Here is a 20,483-nt window from a genome sequence, read left to right on the forward strand (position 1 = left end):
ATATCTACTAGTGAAAATGTAATCCGATATGATTTTACTGAAGTGATATATTTAAAAAAATATTTTAGGATAGATTCGAGAATATTTTTTCTAGATACATGAAACTAAATTAATTATTTATTTATTTTGCTGCATTAAATCCAGTTTTCAAATTACTAATAATACAATCTTTAAAAACAGTAAATTGATATAATTCATCTATTGCTGTTATTGATTTTTCATTATTTCTTTGCTTCTTTCTTAGGTATTCAATCTGAAAATTCTGATCAAATACCAAAATTTACTGCTACTAATTTATATTTGTTCAAATCAGTCGTTCAATCTTCATGTGTCCAGTCTCGATGTAGTAGAGCTCATTTCAGCCTTTTATTTTTTTAATTCTGAAAGTAAAAGCTTCTACCAAATAGCATAATAATGTTGGAATGTTTCTACTTCTCATTTTTTTGTAATAAAATGTATAAAATCCGTTTGCAAGCATTTCACTAGCCAGTTCTGTAGATAGTAGTTTCGGCGGTGCAATATTTTTTTTTATCCTGGAAATTTGTCATACGTTTTATTCTAGTCTTATCATATTAATAAAAGTGTTAAATAAATTTTGATGACGTAAAAATTAAATTCGCACAAAAATAATATAATTTAACGCAATTCAAACCATTAATACAGAATAATATATCAACGGACGTTTTATAATTACATTATTTTTGTATTTCATCACTAGTGAATGGTTTACAGAGTACATTTTCTGGGGGTACAGACCATCGGCGATGAAATAATCGTCCCCAAGAGTATGAAGGGAGTAAGCTGCAATCTCGCTCTTACCCGGGGGATACCATTAATGCTGGCGGGCGTTCACTTATGGCTGATCCTTTAAGGAGGGCCTCATTCTGTTGATGCAGCTCTAGGAGCTGCTCTCTGAGGGCCTTTATGGCAGATCCTCTCCGGAGAATGCCTTAAATTGAACCCGACTGGACAAAATTGAAAGCTTGACAAGGAGTCTTCAGTGGGGATACCCGGCCAAAGACCAAAGCTTGGTGAATGGCGGTCCGCTGCAGAATTACCCTATTAAACGAAAAGTCAAGGGTTAAGAAAAAATATGTGCGCAGTAGTACTCTATGCTCTAGTCTACGACCCAAGTCTGGCGTTGATTAAAATTCTTGATATCTCTAACGCCTGATGAATGGAAAGTGTTTCTTGAAAGCACTCAAAAACGTGCGATAAGCCAAAATTTTATATATTTTTTAGAAATGCTATATTTGCGTTATTTTATCTTTCTCAAAAAATAGATTTTGAAGTGTATTCGAGGACCGTTGAAAAACAGTTCAAAATTGAGTTCCAAGAAACATTGCTATTTTGCTTAAGGAACGGTCGTCAGGTTGTAATTAAATGAAAACACGCACCGAATTTTTCCTTTCTTAAAAATGAACTACATGTGATCAATTTTAATCAACATTTAGAACAAAAATTGTAAAAATTATGAGTTGAAAATATTTGCTTAAATATTGTAAAATTTTTGTCATATTTTGCTAGCAGTATTCAGTGGTGAGGTGATAATAATAAATCACTAGATTTTCAAATTTTAAGATAACCATTGATTAGAATTGTCATTATTTTTTCTTCTTGCAAATTTTAAAAGTTAGTTGATAATCATTTTTCAAAATTTTATTTCCATTTATGTACATCATACAAAATGTGGCGGCGATAGTTATGGTTAACTTTAACCATGTTTCTCGTCGACAGATATTTAAGCAGACACAAAGTTTTGTTTGACAAATAAAAACCTGTTAAACACGTGCTTCTTTGTGTGTCGGTAAATACATCTCGAGAAACATGCACTTTATCTCGGCGAATGAAGTGTATTTAAAATATTATTTTCGAATAGATACGCGCTTTTTCTTTCGTCTTTAAATAGTCAGCCGAAATTTGCAAATTTATGTAGAGTCAGGTTGTGTTATTTAGTTAAGGCTGTACACGGTTGATCCCATAAAGTACACCCTCTCGCCGAAGGTAAGCCTCTCTTCGGGTCGAAACAATATGTAGCGAGGAGGGCCAGTTTATTATCATCACAGGCGGATGCCTTAACACGTGTGTTTTGTATTTTATTTTGTATAGAAAGATAGGTTACATGTATATTTACTAGCATATTTTTAAATAAATTTAATAATATAAGTTAATATAACTATTGCCCTTTACAGTCTTCCACCCAATTTTTACAATAACTATTGAAATATATATAATCTAAATATGTATATTGAGCTATATGGTAGGTTATAAAAGTTCCTTATATATTTTTTTGTAAAAAACTAATCTTATGGCACTGAGAATAAGCTTCTCGATTCCTAACTCCTTGCAACATAACTTGTACTTTCATTTAGTACTTAGTTTGCTGTAGTGTATGTTTAAAGATACACACATATGTGTAAGAGAATTATCTATTAAATACAGATTTGCGAAAAATATCAGAATAAATTAACTTGTCTACAAGACCTTTTTATATGAAAAAAATAACTTACTTTTAAAACCATGTTGTATAGCCTGTCTTTGGAGTCTTTCTTTGCGATTAGAAAATTGAGAATAATGTTGTAGGTACTTATTTTAATATTTGTCGGCTCTTTGCTTCATTATGCTTTAAAAATATTGTACCAGTTATAATTCCATGCTTAAATATTAATGAAGGAGCGTTGAAATGTCTATAGAAGATTTTTTATATTTATAAAATTTAAAAAAATAGTCAAAAAATTACGGGACATTAATTGCCTTTAATGTTTAATTGCGTAATATTTTACTTTTCCTAAGAAGAAACAGCTTTATATTGTTATGTATACGTAGGTATATTGTGTAATGTATTACGTTGTGTACGGAATACGGGGTCGTGCAAAAATTAATATATACGATACGGCCCGTTGTTGCATCCCCGTGTTTTCTCAAAGCGGTTGTTTCGCACTAAGGAGATGGTCGTTGGCTTAATATATTTATGACTCAGGTCTCGTGGACTTATCTGACCTCTTGGAGAGGCTTCGTTAAATTCCACTTTGGTAAAGTGTCTCCTAGAGCTCGTGATACGTACATAGATTTCCGCAAGTCGTGTATAGATTGATCATGCAATGATATATCGATATATTTTTTTTAATATATCCTGTTCTACACAATAATTTTATATGAGGATGTTTACAAATAATAACACTGTAGAGTAGACAATATGTCTGTCAAGACAGTAACACGTGTTTGACGGTATATTTCAAAGTTGGATATTTGATATCTTTTATTGATGCTTCTAAAATGTTTTTCACACTTTATATTATATAATGATATAAAAAATATATTTTAAAAGTAAGAAACATTTATTACATAATTTTAACAATCTTATTATAATACATATGATTTTATTAATAACTAATAAATAGAGCTTATTTCGTACACTGTACATTATCTGGATTATCTAAGCTAATAATGGGGAAGAAGGGCAAGATTAATCCGAAATATTAATTTTTATTATGTTTTAATTATATATAATATATTTGTATAGGCTATCCATTATTTTATTTGTTAAGAATATCTGTGATTCTCATTAATTTGCTCTTGAGAACCTCTCAATAATTTTTGAGAGCTATTATATCGTTACTCTGATCGACGTAATCCAATAAAATTTCAACACAAGTCAGTGATTAATTTCTGGCTTTGTATTCTCATTATCACTTCTTTTCTTTTCTGTTTGAGTGACAATAAAAATGATATCCGCATCATTTAAGCATTAAAAACCCGGATCATTAAATCGCAATCAAATGTTTTCCTTAACGATATTTTCAAAAAAATTAAATTTTCTATTAATCTGAATATTTCAGATAAATCCCTCGCTTTTCTCAGCCTCTATATAATCAATTACATATATTATATTTTAACAATATGAATAATACTTACGATTAATGCATTCTATAAGTCGATTACTTCTAAATAGCTTCCTTAAGGGAACGATTTATGGCCACGTCTAAATATCATTGTAAAATATATATAATAAACCCTTACTTAACCTCTACTTTTTAAGCCATATTTTTATTTACCCCTTGGTAGCTTTTTTCTTGCTTCTTTCTTGTACTTGTACACATATGTACGCTCTGATCAGGTTTAATGTTCCTGACAAATAATAATTCTGGGGTTCATTTAAATTGAGGAGATCCACATGGTTTTAGGGAATTTAGGAACTCAAATGTAAACCTATATGCATATCTTATAAATTAAATAAAATTATCGTACTGCAACTGGAATCATTTTTTTAATCAAAAATTTACGGTAATTGATTTAAGTATATATAAAATGATTATTCAAGAATTAATTCAATTTTGCTTTGATTTTTCCAGAAAATATGTATGCTTGGACAGTCACTAAATCTATACTATATTGATGTAATTTAAATTATTATCAAACAATTTAGATTACATAGATGTAATACATGAAATACATGGATAGTAAATAATACCTAAAATACTTGGGTTCGAATCACATATGGAATCTATTGTTTTACATTTTTTATCGAATTGGAAGATCTGAATTATTAATTATTATATAATTAATAAACTTGGTCGATCCTCACTGGTTAGGTTTTCCTAGAGTTTTATAATCTCATGAATAAATAATTAAATTAAAATTGGGTTATTTAATGCATTGATTTTAAGCTAAAGAAAAAAAAGATTTGTAAAATCATTTTTATATACAATATTTTTATACATCAACACGATAGACTGAATAGCTTGGCTCAAATCCCATATGATTTTAGTGTACCCTAATGTTTTTCAATGATCGGAAAATGATTTTATATTATCAAATTTCCGATCGAACATCACAGATTAGGTTTTTTTAGATTTTAAAGAAAATCGAATCGTTTATATTATTATACATAAACACTGATTTATTAACTTTGATTTCAGTCTATTGGCTCACTACTTACTTTAAAGATGCTGATTGTTTTTATCTAACGCAGTTGCAATTAAAGACTGGCAATTAATAAATAAATAATTTAATTTATAAAATGTTGCATTGACAGTAGCAAAATTCACACTGTAAAATATTATAAAAAGTTTTTAGTGCAACACATAAACAGAAATCATTTATTTTATTATATAGTATAAAAAATATAATAGCGATTTAAAAACAAATTTGTAGAAACTGCGTCGAATTGTATATGTTTTCGTAAGAAATTTGATATTCTCTTCTCGTTTCACGACTATTTATCTTTCGGCAATTCCTTGATCCTGTATAGACATTTCGCCGCTGACCCTCTACCCTTATTTGGCACATGTTAACGTTTTCGTAACGGTTGAATTAATTTTTATATAGCCTTTTTTCTTTCCCCAAACAGTGAGAATGACAGATGTATCGTCGTTCCGGAGCGTTATGATATCGAGAACATGTGTCACAGTTTCCATCAGAAAAAAATAGTGTAAATAATAATTTTATCGACTTTAATTGAAACACTACACGACAAAGTTGTAGTAAGAAAAAAAATAAAAAACCGTCGAATGACAAACAAACGGTACGAACACATTTGTATTTTTAAAAGAGAACTAGAATGTCAAACGGCCGAAGATAAAACGGTCGACGAGAAGAATTTAGGAAACATAAATTTGAGCTTAAACATAACAAAGGGTTGTAAAACTGATCGCTTAATGGAGCGGCACGCAGCCACTGGAATTCGGGAAACATGATTCGGGTGAATTGTTGGGTCATCTATAAAATATAATGTATTCTTTATTATATCTTTGGCATAGCTAATATTTTTAATAGAATACATACTGATATTTCAATAAATGCGGATTAGATAGGATACGATGTTTAATGTAATATATTATTATTACATGTATACATAGTATATATTGTAAGTGAAAATGTATTGCATACAAGTTCTGCTTTTAAATGTAACTCTTCACGTCTTGTAAACATAAGCATTTTTTTATTTTTCTCCACGATTAGTTTTATTTGCAATAAACGTTCGAAAAAAGTGAATTATTCCCACGTTGCGGTGAAGCGTTAAATAACGCCGTTTAACGAATGCTTTTCGTGTTTTTCTGTGGCACAGGAAGCCACATAGTATAGGGTGGGTCGTATGTCTATTTCTGTTTTTTATGACGATACTTGATTCGGGTCGAAATAAAAACTTGTAACGCGCTCGTGGAACACGTTCAGCCATTAAACAGGGCTCACAGCTACCTATACTTTAACGGTTTAATTATGGTTAATTAGTAAAAAATATTCATAAAATGTACATCTAATATCTTTAACAGCGTTTAAGTTTAATTTTAATGTTGCACAACTAAATAAAATAATTTGGTTTTTAATTTATAACTAAATTAATGATTACAAAAAATGGTCATTTAAATGATATTTAATATTTGTGTATAAACTTATAATTGTATTGTAAGCAATATCACATGAAAATAATTCATAATATTGATACAATTTACAATTTGACACAATTTGATACAATTTGACGCAGAAGTCAGCTTCATAAATAATCTAATTTTAAGTGCAATTTTATATAGCTCTTTTTACCTTGATTTAAAAAAGCTAACAAAGTTGATTTCAAAATATGCTTTAGCTCTTGATTAACAGCCATGTTTAACCTTTTGAGTAGCGAGTTAATTTATACACATTTTTAATTTGTTAGTGTACAGCTGAGAGTGAGTTAATTTTACGTATTCCCAACGTTTAATTACTTTGATTTATCTTACTACTTTTTTGTAAAAGTCCGTTTTATTTAATTTGCTAAAACACTATTCAATTATTAAATTTCGTTTATTTATTTTAAATATATTATTCGGCTTATTTGTATTTTTTTTTGTCAATTCAGAGGCTTTCAATATTTTTTATGTTCATTTATTTCGTATTCTATAATTTATTGGTATTAATATTTATAAAAATTATTTACGTTAAATTAAATTACAAAAAATATTATATAATACAATGTTTTTTATATTTATATTATTTCTTCAGTTATATATGTAAATATATAACTATCTGGGGTACCTGAAAACAGGAAAAGATCAACCGCCGTACATGTACGGCGATACCGCTCAAAAGGCTAACAGACGATATTGACAGACAATTAATTAACAAATTAGATAAATGGACTTCGGATAAAATATAATCGTTTTGTAGTACAACATTTAAGTAGCACTGATATTTTTCTTATTTCTTAACTTTTTAAAAGTAAAGTGATACAATTAATTTTTTTTTTTACTACGATTATTTCAATATAAATAATTTTACAAACATACTAACTATATATACTATACGCGTTAGTGGTTTTGAACTATTTTCATGTTTAGAATTTGTTATTAGCTACAATTTGCGTGCCCAATGAATACTGGCGATTTTATTGATGGCATCTAAAGATGCCATCCGCGGTCAAAGCGTTAATGAAAGGTCAATAAATATATTAAATGGCAGTTTATATTGAAAGGTGATTTAAAAATCACTCAGTTATACTATTTTGGCAGATAATTGTATTATTATTGGCATTGTCGATATGTTTAAATAAAAATACATTACACTTGTTCTTAATTAACTTAACATTGATTTAGTTGTTCGCCAAAGTAAAATAATAATAAAAAATATTTATGATATCACGATTATATGAAAGCTTAATTATTTATGCTTTTATATTATTGTATTTTGAGTATAAATAGCTAGAAATTATTTTTATAATATTTTTTACAGCTACGTATGACAGGTCTCTATTGCATAATCTTCAAACATGCGTCAGCTATAACACATTATTTACGGTTTCTCTGCGTTTTTATTATTTATATATTAATTAAAACTGGTAATGATTTATTTTTAGAATTTTCAAGAAATAAAAAACGCAGAGAAACCAGAAATAATTTATAAATTATTTTTTTAACACGTAACCAAGTCTTAGATATATACAAAATACTATTTAAATAAAACTTATTTACATATTTAATTATATACAAAATTCTTATTTTTTTTACTTTCAAGTAATATGTATTATATAAAATTTAAGGTAAATAATAATAAGTTAGTTATTCGAGTACGTTTTTAGTTATAAAATCATTTGCAAGTCAGAAATTCCGCTCTTTTTGAGTAGATGCAGATTTAATCGTTTAAAGATTATATCTCTCAGTTATAAATTTGTTATTAATTACTAGTCGTTTCGAATACATAAATTTAGTTAGTCTGTCAAAATATCTCTTATTTTAATTAATTATTAATTATGTTATATATAAATTTAGTTCATCTGAAAGATCCTTTTATACATGTTCTATAATTTTTTCGTGTTTGAGATATTCATAAATATTTATCACTAATTTATATTCTATTGTATATTTATCATTTGCAATAAGCTTACATAATGCAAATCTTGTAATAATACATTTGATTGATTTTTTGTATTAAAAAAGATCAAAATATTATATAGTTCTCAGGATTTGTGTATTTTTTCTAGGAATGAAAAAAAGAGATTCTTAAGAAAAAACATCAACAAACAAATCTTTATCTTAATAATTTGATCGCGATATCTAAAAACACAAAATCAATTTTCAATTAATTAAAGCCAACTAAAATCAACGTGTATGTTTTGTGAAATTTTTCTAAAAAATATCGACAGTATCTAAATAACTACACAGTTATTAAAGACAGCAACTTAATAGCTATTTATGGTTTTTCCTTATCAGCGTTCCTGCTGCGGTACGTATCCCCGAGTCTGATTTTATTAATGGGGCATGTGACAGGCGCTAAACGTTTCACAGCATCGGTTCAGTCCCCGAATAGCTCTCTCCGACTAATTTGTTAACAAGTGTGCGGGGCACTTCATTATCTGAAGACACCTTGTCTTCCTGTTAATCGCGACACTCCTCCACACAAAAAAAGAGGAACGTCAAAAGCGCTCAAACGAGCTGATGACGAAGTCTGCTTGTTGCGTCTTTATGATTTGTCATGTCGTGACATTAATCGTCTGTGTAATTGAGTGCAACTAATTGCTTATATACATTGTTGAACGATTGAACACGTTAGTTTTTAAAATAATTTAAATCATTTGGTAGTATTTTTCATACTTTATAGATCTAAAACTTCGCAGTAATTTAAAATGTATGAAACAGATTAATTGTATTATTTTATTCATTGAGTGAATTGTATTTGTCTTTCAGAGGGCAGACGATTTCTTTCATATTTTGTGAGATAATACCTAAACAAATCGATTTTACAAGTGATACAATTTTATGGTAAAAATTAAAATTTGTAGTTAATTTTTTTTACAGGCTTTAATCATAAATAAAATATTTTTTATGTAAATACTATTAATAAAAAAACTTTTGAATGACTAACGCAAACTTTAAGTACCTATATACAATTATTCTCTACTAGACCTTCACACAAAATTCGGCAATTTTTTAGACTCGTTGGTTGCAAACGAAAAAAAAAAAAAGTTTGATAATTTTATTTGCTTTTAAGTTGCAATTTTTTGCAAAGATAATATCCAGATGCAGATGATTACACATAACGTAAAAAAATATGCAATTTTAATTTGAAGCCAACGTTTAACTATACAAGCAGCGAAAATTTTAGGATATTTAGATTATAAACTAATATTTTTTTAACAAAATAAAACGCCGCTGTTTTACACTATATAATTATGCTTTATGGGCCACGAGAATAAAACGTCAATGGACATATTTTTGTACTATTATAATAGCCATTATGAAAGTTTCCACCTGCACAATAATAACTCAAAAATATTAGTAATTTGTAGAATATTTGAAATAAAAATTATTTTTTCTTTATTTATTTTGTTTGTCGAATAATAATTGTTATGGCAACGACTGTTATAAATAATATAATGATTAGAAGACAATTTTCGCAAAATAAAAATGGTCACAATCAAGCTGAACGAATACTTGCTGAATATTTTAAGAAATATTCGAATCACAAATATTTGGAAAAAATGGCAATAAACTAGGTTTCTATTCTTTAACTGTAGTTCCGCCACAAATCACTATTTTTTGTCGTCGTTTTTCCTCATTGGAATCTGTATTAATGAAGAGTCGTATCAACAATTCATTGTTCGCATTGTGCTTATTAATGATTATGTTGTTATCTCTATTGTGTCCAGGTCTGCCGAAAGAGGGGACAAATTCCCGGGGCTCGTTCTCCTTCAGGTGCCCGACTAGAAAAAAACATAGCAAGAATATATATATAAAAAAGTAAAAATCCACCTCAAATAATATATTTGAACTAAATTACAGTTATACTGATGTATTTCAGGTATAAGTATCTTCAGCCATTTTTATACATATAATACAAGAAATAAAAAGAGCGGAACATTGTCTTCAAAAGCACCCACTTTCTAGGTATTACTTTCACAATAAACATTATTATTCAAAAGGAAAGATTGTTGTTTTTGACGCGGCTCCATTTGTGTTAAAATTTGTTTGCAAATTATTGTTGATTTTATTGATTTTTGAACGTTTAAAAAATATTCGACAAGAGAGAAAATATTTAACGAATGTAAATTAATAGCAGTAAATTTAGGTATTCGATCTGAAAATTCAGATCGAATACCCAATACGAAAAATCAACAACAGTACCAGCTGAATTATATAAATTTAATGATTTTATGGACTGTATTATCGATAATTTGACAACTGGTTTTAATGCAGCAAAATAAATAAATATAGTGGTTATTCCTAAATGAAAATCTAGAAAAAACAGTCTCGAATCTATCCGGAAAATATTTTTTATATTTTTTTTCGCTGTTGCAGTATAAACGCTCGGTAACGAGCGTTTCAACTGCAACGGTGACGGCACGATTTTATTGCTTACGACGTGAATTTTTGACTACTGAAAAGGGATAATTGTTTTTTGCGCTCTCCTATTAGACAAAATTCAGGTTAGATGTGCTTTATTTTATTCTCACTCCTAATACTATTATAAAAGGTTTTCACCTAGATGGCATGATTCTATTGCTTTTGACTTGGACTGGAAATTCATTATATGGCAACACTGGGCAGTAGCACACGGACTAATTATCACTTTAATTTTTTGAGTAGATGTAAATATTTTGCAAAAATATAATTTCAGAGAATATGTCGTACCGGTGGCTAACTTTTATATTTATTTGTAGCATAGAAATGGTTAACTCATACTTATTATTATTTATTAAAAAAAATATATTACGATGTTAAAAAATATATTAAATTTTTGTCATGAGGCTCGGAATCATTGTTTTCCCTGGCTCTAATTGTGTCACGTGTCGTTTAAAATACTTCAATTCATAACCGCTAATATAGCGATTTATATTTGTATCTATTTTTTCAGCTCGAATAATTTTTTTTATCAAAACTAATGACTTAACTTCATAAAATATATTTTACTGTGAGATTATCATGATATATTAACGCATTCTATAACAAATCCAAGACAGGATTAGTTCCTAAGTTAAAATGTCAAATTTGATCCATCCGTTTACAAAACGTTCTATTAAGTCCAAGGCGAATTTTGTTTTGACCTGTTCCAATTACAAATTATACAATAAACGCCACTTTATTTGCAAACGGCCTTAACAAGGATTTCACGCGTAATCCGGGATGAACGGGATCATTGATGACGATAATAAAACCACTCCGGGGTCAGAGCAAACCAGTTAAAACTAATAAATAACGACGAATTTATCGACGGGGCGTGAAAAAATGTAAGCTTAATTCCGTGAGAAAAGCCCGGGCGGTTCGTAGGTGGTCCGCGAAAAAAAATGCCAGGGCACACGTGTGCGACCTATGGGTGCGAAACGGGTCCTGATAGGTCGCAATAAATCTCGTCTGCTTCGATGAGACCGCAGGCAGTTAGCGTTGCGGTCTTGGCAATTAATGCTGACACTGTGCGAGCTGGTCTTCTAATCCCACTATGACACCTCAATAACTATTTAGAAGTCAGATTTACGCGGCTCCAGCGGCAGCTGTCGGGGTATTTTCGGGAATCATTGGCATCTGGAGCGAGATGCAATTATCGCACCAGTTCGGCGAAAGCGAATGTTTCACGTGAATACATTCTAGCTGGTACTTACGCATTCAAAGAATAGTCTATTACTGTAACAGCAAATATGCATCCTAATGGATATTGTATATCAGAATCTGATATAAATATATTCTGAGAAATTATAATCACTGCTTGTGAAGTTATAAACATGTCACATATTTTGTATCAATATCAAACACATACCTATCACTTTAATTGCGCTCATTTAGAATTCAGTTTGTCATTAGTGTCTTAAGAAATTATATCCATCATTCCAGTAACATATCCAGTTAATTTAAATCTTTGAACTCTGGTAAATGAAAATGTTTCTACACATATTCATGTAAGAATATGTTGAATATTAAATTATAAATAACCTATTTTATACTTGAAAATTTATTAAGAAAGACAGAAGATCTTATTATTAAGTAGTCCTTTTAAATAATAATGTATATTTAAAAGCGGGTGCTTTTGAAGGAAATGTATAAAAAGGGTTGAAGGATGCATGAAATACATCAGTACATATATCTTCAATAATTGTAGTTTAGTTCAGATTTATTATTTAAGGTTGCTTTTTACTTTTTTTATAAATATATCTTTGCTATGATTTTTTTCAGAGTTGAGCTCCTCCTTGTATAGAACTTTATAATGTAATAATAGCAAATACATAAAAAATACATTTATTATTAATTTTGCGATTTTTAAAAATTTAAGTACAAAATACTATTTGATAACTTGTGATCTTATATTATTGTTTGAATGTGTTTTATATTTAATCTATATCAGACATGGATATTGTTACTTTATTTATATATGTTATGCCAATGTCTAAAATCAAGGCGAGTCTTCACAAGGGAAGACGCTTACTATTCGCCATTACGTATGCATCCCCTATGTCATGTGCCTATCCCTGAATACCCAATATTACAATTTTAGGATGCCCCTGTGTCACAGCCCTGCAATGTATGTGTTTTGTGTGTTTCAGTGTGGGCCGAGACGGGAGACTTCAGGGAGAGCACCCACAGTTCCCTGACGTCGGCCAGCTCGGGGGGCACAGGGGGCGGAGGGCTGGACCACGCTGCCCCCTCGCCGCACCCTCACCATCTCGCGTATGCCCCCGCGCGATCCCGCCCCCGGGACCGCAAAGGTACGGACGATGGTAACGTATCACATGAATTTTACACATTTTATATGTACGTTATGTGTGACTGTCTGTGAAAGGGTAAAGACAGAGGGCGACCCCATCGGATCTACGAAATTACGATTAGATTATTGTAAGCTTACAGTGTGTTGTATATTTGCTTTTTTATTTATATTGCCAATATTGTGCTTAAGAAAAAAAAAACATAAAGCTATTATTCTAACGATAGTTTAATCAAATCAGTGCTAAAATCTCACTACTATAAATTTACTATGTAGTACAGATTCCGTATATCAGACATATTTAGACATATTTGTAATTAAAAAAAAAAAAACATTTTTATGAAATGATTTTTATCTGTATTTTAGTTATTATTTGTATACATATATAAATATCTGAAAATTAAGCTAGTTTGATCTATCATATTTTGCTATAACAATGGCGTCATTTAAATAGTCAAACTCCAAAAACTATTTCTATAGAAGTCATCAGGAAAATTGCTAGTACTCATTGGGCACCTAAAATGCCTTATACCTTTGAGCCTAATAATATGGTTATTTAGTATAATTTAAGGCTGTAAATCACCTAAATTTATTGAAAAAATATGGCATGAATAAATGCCCCTCACATATTAACAAATTTCGAAATGGCGTGCAAAAATATCAGCCGCGTTATGTTCGTTATTAAATTTATTTATAAAAATTAAGAGTACAATAGATCAGTAGACCGAATATATATTTTTATACAAATTTACTTGCTTTTTGGAAAAAATATTGTGTCTAGGAGAAAATATTTAATAATGATACTTATATTAGGCTTTTCTAGATTTTTTTTCTCACGAATAAGTATAAAAATTAATGAATTAAACTCATTATAGGGCGATAGTGTATTTAATTTGCGATACTAATTGTACAAATTCAATTAATAAACTATTACACTATTAGTAGTATTTTTTAGAATATTTGGGCAAAAAATATTTTTTTTTATATGTTCTATTAGTAATTGAAATATTTTTTTCATCTCTTTCAAAAAGAGTGATTTTTTAGTTATATTGCAACATATAACTTAATATATTCTACAACAAATTGTATTTTACTATATATGTTACAGTGAACGTGTACTTTCAGTGAATATTTTCACTAATATAAATGTAGTTTTTCTAACTGTTTTAGTGAAATCAGATCCAAATACATTTTCTCCAATAAATACACACACACACATATATATATATATATATATATATATATATATATATATATATATATATATATATATATATATATATATATATATATATTTTACTAGCGAAAATATAATTTAACTGCTAGTGGAATAATATGCTGATATAAATTGAAACACGATTTAAAAGTTATGAAGTATCCATTTACTGTACAAATGTAAACCTAACTTAAATGAATTAATTAAAACGTAATATTGGTTTGATTTTAATAACACGATTTATAAATATCCATTTGCTTATGTATATATAAATATTAAGATACACCCAGACCTCGTTTAACACGGTCATATGTTATACAAATCCGTGTTATACGAGGTTTGCAGTTCATACAAAATAAGGGTTTGCGTTCCAAGAAAAAATCTAAATTAATTAATACCCTTAATTTCTTAATACACAATCAAAAAAAATATACATTTTCATATTTATCGAATTTTTTTTTAATCCGTAACATATAATAGATCATTCATTAATCATCGCTATCACTTAAAATTCTATATGTTCGACTCTTTTTCGAAATCGGTTGTAAGTTTTCATCATCAGAGGACTCTGGACTATTTTTGGATTTAACCTTTAAAAAATCTGTAATAAGCGATTGTCTACTTTTAGCATATAAATCTTTACGAATTTCGTTATAAGGGGCCAAGATCTGCTGTAATCCCCTCTTGAACTTCAAACTACTTTTCGTCATAGGATCATTTTCTATAAAACAATGTTCTAATTTATCAGCCAATTCCGAGCCGTCATTTATTGTTTTTAATGTGAAACATTTAGCTACTTCGCTGCAACTGCTTTCTGAGTCATTAACTATGGTAGTTTCATTCAAAATTTCGACAGATTCTTCTTCGTTCAACGTACGATCTTCAAATATTTCTCCAATATCTTAAATATCCATATCATGAAATATTTCTCCACTAATACCACGACAAATGTTAATTATTCTTTGGTATTCATCTTCTATTTGTGGTACAAAATTTTCGCAAGGGACTACTTCTGTCCACAGATTTTTCCAGCAAGAATTTAAAGTCGATTGATTTATTTCTTTAATGGATGCAGAGACTTTTTTTCAAAGCTTGTGTAACTATTAAATTCTCATCTTGTCGTAGCGCGATCCATATGCGTATAAATCAAACATGTTAATTGATTTTTTATTGTTGTTTTTTTCTGAAACCGTGTTGTATAAAACGTGTTGTACAAAAATATGCCACAATTCATCAACCGTTTTATATAAAAACAGTGTTATACAAGGCTTTGGTGTACTTAAAAAATGTAATTTTTTATGAAAATAACGGGAGTACGATAGATAATACGTATATGTAATAGTTTTTACAAATTTAATGGTCGTAGGTGGGGCGAAAAATTTATAATAGTACTTTTCATATTGTGTTCTGAAGTTTTTGTGCAATTATTTTCTCACTCCAAATCTTTTTGTATTATAAATCGATTGCCTATAATTGTCAATTTAACAGGAAGTATGAAAAACTAGTGTAATTTAATTTATTAAAATTAAGTAATAGTTAGATTTTTTATTCTTTTATATAAAGATTTTTTTAATCTTCTGTGTCAAAATAAACGTGCGTAGTTGACGTGGTTAATTAAATAAAATATTTAAGTATGATCATCTAGATCTACAATAGTTATTTTTACAGAAAAAAATTAGATCATCTACATAAACTTTCGTGCAAACAAAATTATTTTTGAACATTTTGCAATGTTATTTTCAGTGATAATATAAAAATCTTGAGACGTTATTATAAGGCATATGTATCAAAATGGTTAAAGCAAAACTTTTTATACAATGGTATAGTTGGTTAATAATTATCAGTTGTAGAGGTAAAGTTAGTTATCGATATGATATATTAAATATTTTGTGGATGCTTTGAATATCTAAATTGACTTACTTATGCAATTCACTTACTCATTAGGAACACTAAAAATAAAATAAAAAATTATTTGTCAATATAGAGTCCATATATGCATTTTTGAGTGCCACCAAACAATTCAAAATTTTTGCATATTTCATTACAAATAAATTTATTAGTTAAAGTCGTAGATATATTTAATACAAGTCATATTTATAATCACTGTTATAATATGCAGTAGCTTTTAAATATCAACATATTACATAAATAGGTTAGCACGCAATCAATATTTTCTCATCAGATTACCCGCGTGTCGGACGCAGGCATTCGTTGGTCAGTGGATTTGCGGCTGGATATGAAAAGTTTCGTCACAGTGAACCAAAACAACCCTGCTACATAACGGGAGTGCGAAAATCTGCGGATTTCTCAAATTGGCACGATCTTGTACGTGTTTATTCGACATCGTATCGGCGGACACTTCCAAAGCGACTTAAAGGCGACTCGGTCCGTCATCCGGCCGTAATCCTGTGCCTCTATCGCTCTGGGACGCCTCTTTGATCGCCTGACCATTCATATAAATCTGACGGTCGTTATTGGTGTTTGGCCTGGCATTAGCGCTAAGAACACGGCCAAGGTCCGTCGCTGACTGGACCCCTACATCACCGGCTTGTCACAGCGAGCCGCGACAGGATTAGCGCGGATTCGCGCCGCGGTGAATTATTGTATAGGAAACGCGAAAAACGATTTATACGGTGTGATTTTGGATTGGAATGTCGTCATGGTTGATTAGAGATAGATGACCTATTTGATTTGAAAACGCATACATTGGAGATCCATATGATTTTTATTTAAAAGCAGTTAGACTAATTGGGTTTAAATTTAGACTAACGCATATGTACTTACAATTGTCTCTTGGAAAATAAATTTTAATATAGTCATTTTCTAAATTAACATTTTAGAATTTAGGTAATAGCTTTTTAAATTACTGAAAAAATATTGGTTTTAAAATCAAACTCTATTGATCACACGAATAAGCTCTATCCTCTGATTATTTGCTTTTATTTGTGGGAGTCTAATATACATAACTTTTTGGATCCAGTGTGCATTTGAAGTAATGTAAAACTATATGTATTTATTGAGTCTTCTAAATGGTATTTGTCTGGGAATTATAAATAGATAAATATGTGTATGTAGTATATGTGATATTTATTTAAATGTCAGAAAATTATACAAATGTGTTTTTTAAAACAATGATGATTCGTTATATTTTTATATCAACAACAATGATTTCTAAATTTCTTACGTTAAATTAAGCATATCATATTTGATTCGTTACATCGTGTTTTGATAACTATAAGACGTCTAATCATAATAAAAAATAAAGCGAGCTCAAATAACATTACTAGCAATTTAATTAAATTAAACTGTCCGACTCGAGCGTAAAACCTCGACAGACAGATATCAAAGCTAAGATTTGCCAAAGATCCTTAACACTTGGCGACTTAAGCGGCGGCTTATACGGAATTTGCCCGTCTAACGAATGGCACGAATATTAATTTTTCATCTCGGAGATCAGTCCGACTTATCTCGCGTGTTCGGATCGATAGATCGTTTGATCTAGACTCGCGTTTATTTACTCGTAGACTGCGAAAGTTACGAGCCGCACGAAAGAAAGCCACTTCCAGCCAGAGCCGGCTTTAGCGTTTAATCCTTGGCAAATCCCTCGGCCAGGACCTCAGTCTCGGAGTGTGCTCGTTTAAGAATCGGCCCCGAGATGCCATCGACCGTGTAAATATATTAAAACTGCCAAATAAACCGCTCGGCGTGCACCGTCAATTATTTTAAAACTGTCTTGACGCTAATCTCCTGTCTGAGCAGCTACATAGCTGCCAGAGTTGCGGGCAAAAATTTACGGAAGAGTTTCGCGTCTGCCAATGGCGACGCTGCTGCTTTGTGCCACGACAAAAAGTTTTAGCGAAACAAAGTGGACGTAATTTATTATGACTTATTTGTACAATAAATATGTGTTTTACGCCTTAATACCACTGAATTTTTCTTAAATTTCCGTTTATCGGATATTTTTTTTTATGTATTTTCAGCAAACATGATTATTATTAAAAAAAATAATCAATGTTATATGTATGCAATAAACACTATATAATATCGTATAAGTGTATCGTTATAGATTAAATATATTTAATTCATAAATTGAAACCATGTCTTATCTCAAAATGTCTCCGTTTTTCTTGTTGCTTTTGTGAGAGATATATTTAAGTACCGAATTTATCTACTAAAAAAACTAAATATTCTTCATTAAGAAATTATTAATGATATAATGTCATAAAATTATTAAAATACATTTAAATGCTGATATTTAATGGACCATTAACACTTCATATAGAAACACATAAAAATCATAGTAATACGCAAATACTCAATTTAAAAAGTTTTATAACGAAAAAATTAAAAGCTCTGATATTTCAAAAACTGCTTCAACTTAATGATAAATACACAAAATAAAAGCTAATGTAAATAATCAAATATAATATATTATTCATATTCTTTAAGATAATAAAATACTAAGAAAAATGTAGTAAATTAGTTTTTTCAAATAAAAAATAGTGTTTTTGTATTGTTTTCTATTAATTTACCATTATTAATTGACGAGTTTTCAATGTTTTTTATTGTTTGTTTTGTGTCAAAGCACTAAAAATGAGCTTTTATTTGCTGTGCTTTTAATGCTTGCACTACACTCTCTGGAAGTTGTCTGAACCAAAGTTCAACTGAAGTCGGCCGAGGTCGCCGACTTCCGAGTAGCGACCACACTGCCACAAATTTCATATGCCGTCCGGACGGCGGCTGCTGTCACGTACAGCTAGCATATTTGCGCGCGATCGAAAAATGTGCCAAATAATCGCAATTTTTAAATTGTCATATTATTAAAATTACGCTACTAATAATTAAAAAAGTTTGTGTGGGCACTCACCAATACAATATCAGTGTCGTAAATATTCAATTTACGCAAAATCTTTGTCGGTTTTTGCAAAATGCCATAAGGCATAAATATGATACTTCAGAATACGAACATCACATCTGTGACTATCTTAGAATTTGTCGCCATCGATTCTAAATAAGAATTCGTTATGGTGTGACATTTATATAAACCGATCTAGGAAAATACATAAGGATATTCGAAACGATTTTTTCAACAAAATCAAGTACCAATAATTCTTTTTTAATTATTTAATTTTATATGAAAAAAAATATAATAACGAAATCTGGTAGAAGAATATACTATCAAAACTATAATTAATCCCTTTTGGTGCCCTAAAATATTCAAAGATGTCAGTAAGAGTATGTTGAAGTCCCCGATAAGCACGTGGTATTATAAATTTACCACGTGGCCCCGATGTAGCGCTCGTCATGCGTGTTGATCATATGACGCCTACGCGCATACTGAAATTGAACCGAGTTACTCGTTCTATCTCAGTTTGCGAAAAACCATATTATTATCTCTCTCACTGTCGTCACTTAACACGCGAGAGAGTGAAAGGGGAAGTATCTCACCGCTCGCGCTCGAAAGAGCAGCTCCGACTTTGGTTTCTTTGACTTCGGTCCGTTTGCCGACAATGTTTGGAAGCGCTCGAAGCTGGACAAGTCGACTGAATTACCCCCACTTTACCTCCCGTTCTCGGTAGCCTCGGAAAACTTCCAAGAGATTTTAGAGCGGGCAGAACCGAACTCGACCGAAGTAACCCACTATATTCTCCGTCCTTGGCCAACCTTGGCTAACTTTCAGAGAGTGTAGTGCACGCATAACGTAATTTAAAAAAATACGAGATATGTATCTAAAATGTTTAATTTTTGTGGGTCTAAATTAATTAGGAGTATAAATATACTTTGAATTTTTTTATAGCTTCATAGTTTCATGAGATACAATGACTGAAAATGTTGTATATGTGATAATGGAAGTATCTTTAGTAGATTTTTTGTATTAAAATTTAGTTCAATAGTTTTTATATTAAATGATTGACTTTGATTGTAATATTATAGAAAAACATATTTTTAGTTGATAAACATACCTCAATTATGTTCAAGATTTGATAAAAAATTAAAGTAATTATGTGCTATGATTTAAATTGAATTACTTAAAAGCAAAAGCAGGATAAAACGCAGTAGAGCACATTAAGTACTTATTAGTTATTTTATTAATGCACTAAAAATG

General features: G+C 29.9%; 1 protein-coding gene across 6 annotated transcripts in view; it reads left to right on the forward strand.

Moving 5' to 3' along the window:
• The window catches only part of Ptx1 (pituitary homeobox homolog Ptx1), a 77,306-nt gene that overhangs the window by 29,824 nt on the left and 26,999 nt on the right, over positions 1 to 20,483 (forward strand). For 3 of the 6 annotated variants that reach the window (XM_088204273.1, XM_088204271.1, XM_088204270.1), the window contains one exon: positions 13,004 to 13,177. In XM_088204273.1, coding sequence (XP_088060399.1) covers positions 13,004 to 13,177 — 174 coding nt within the window. The remainder of the gene's footprint in view (positions 1 to 13,003; positions 13,178 to 20,483) is intronic. The other 3 variants (XM_088204272.1, XM_088204274.1, XM_088204269.1) reach the window with 1 other exon arrangement.

The sequence above is a fragment of the Plectrocnemia conspersa genome, unplaced genomic scaffold (genome assembly GCF_051122295.1).
Source record: "Plectrocnemia conspersa isolate PC_06_02 unplaced genomic scaffold, ASM5112229v1 ptg000014l, whole genome shotgun sequence".
NCBI classification, from domain to species: domain Eukaryota; kingdom Metazoa; phylum Arthropoda; class Insecta; order Trichoptera; family Polycentropodidae; genus Plectrocnemia; species Plectrocnemia conspersa.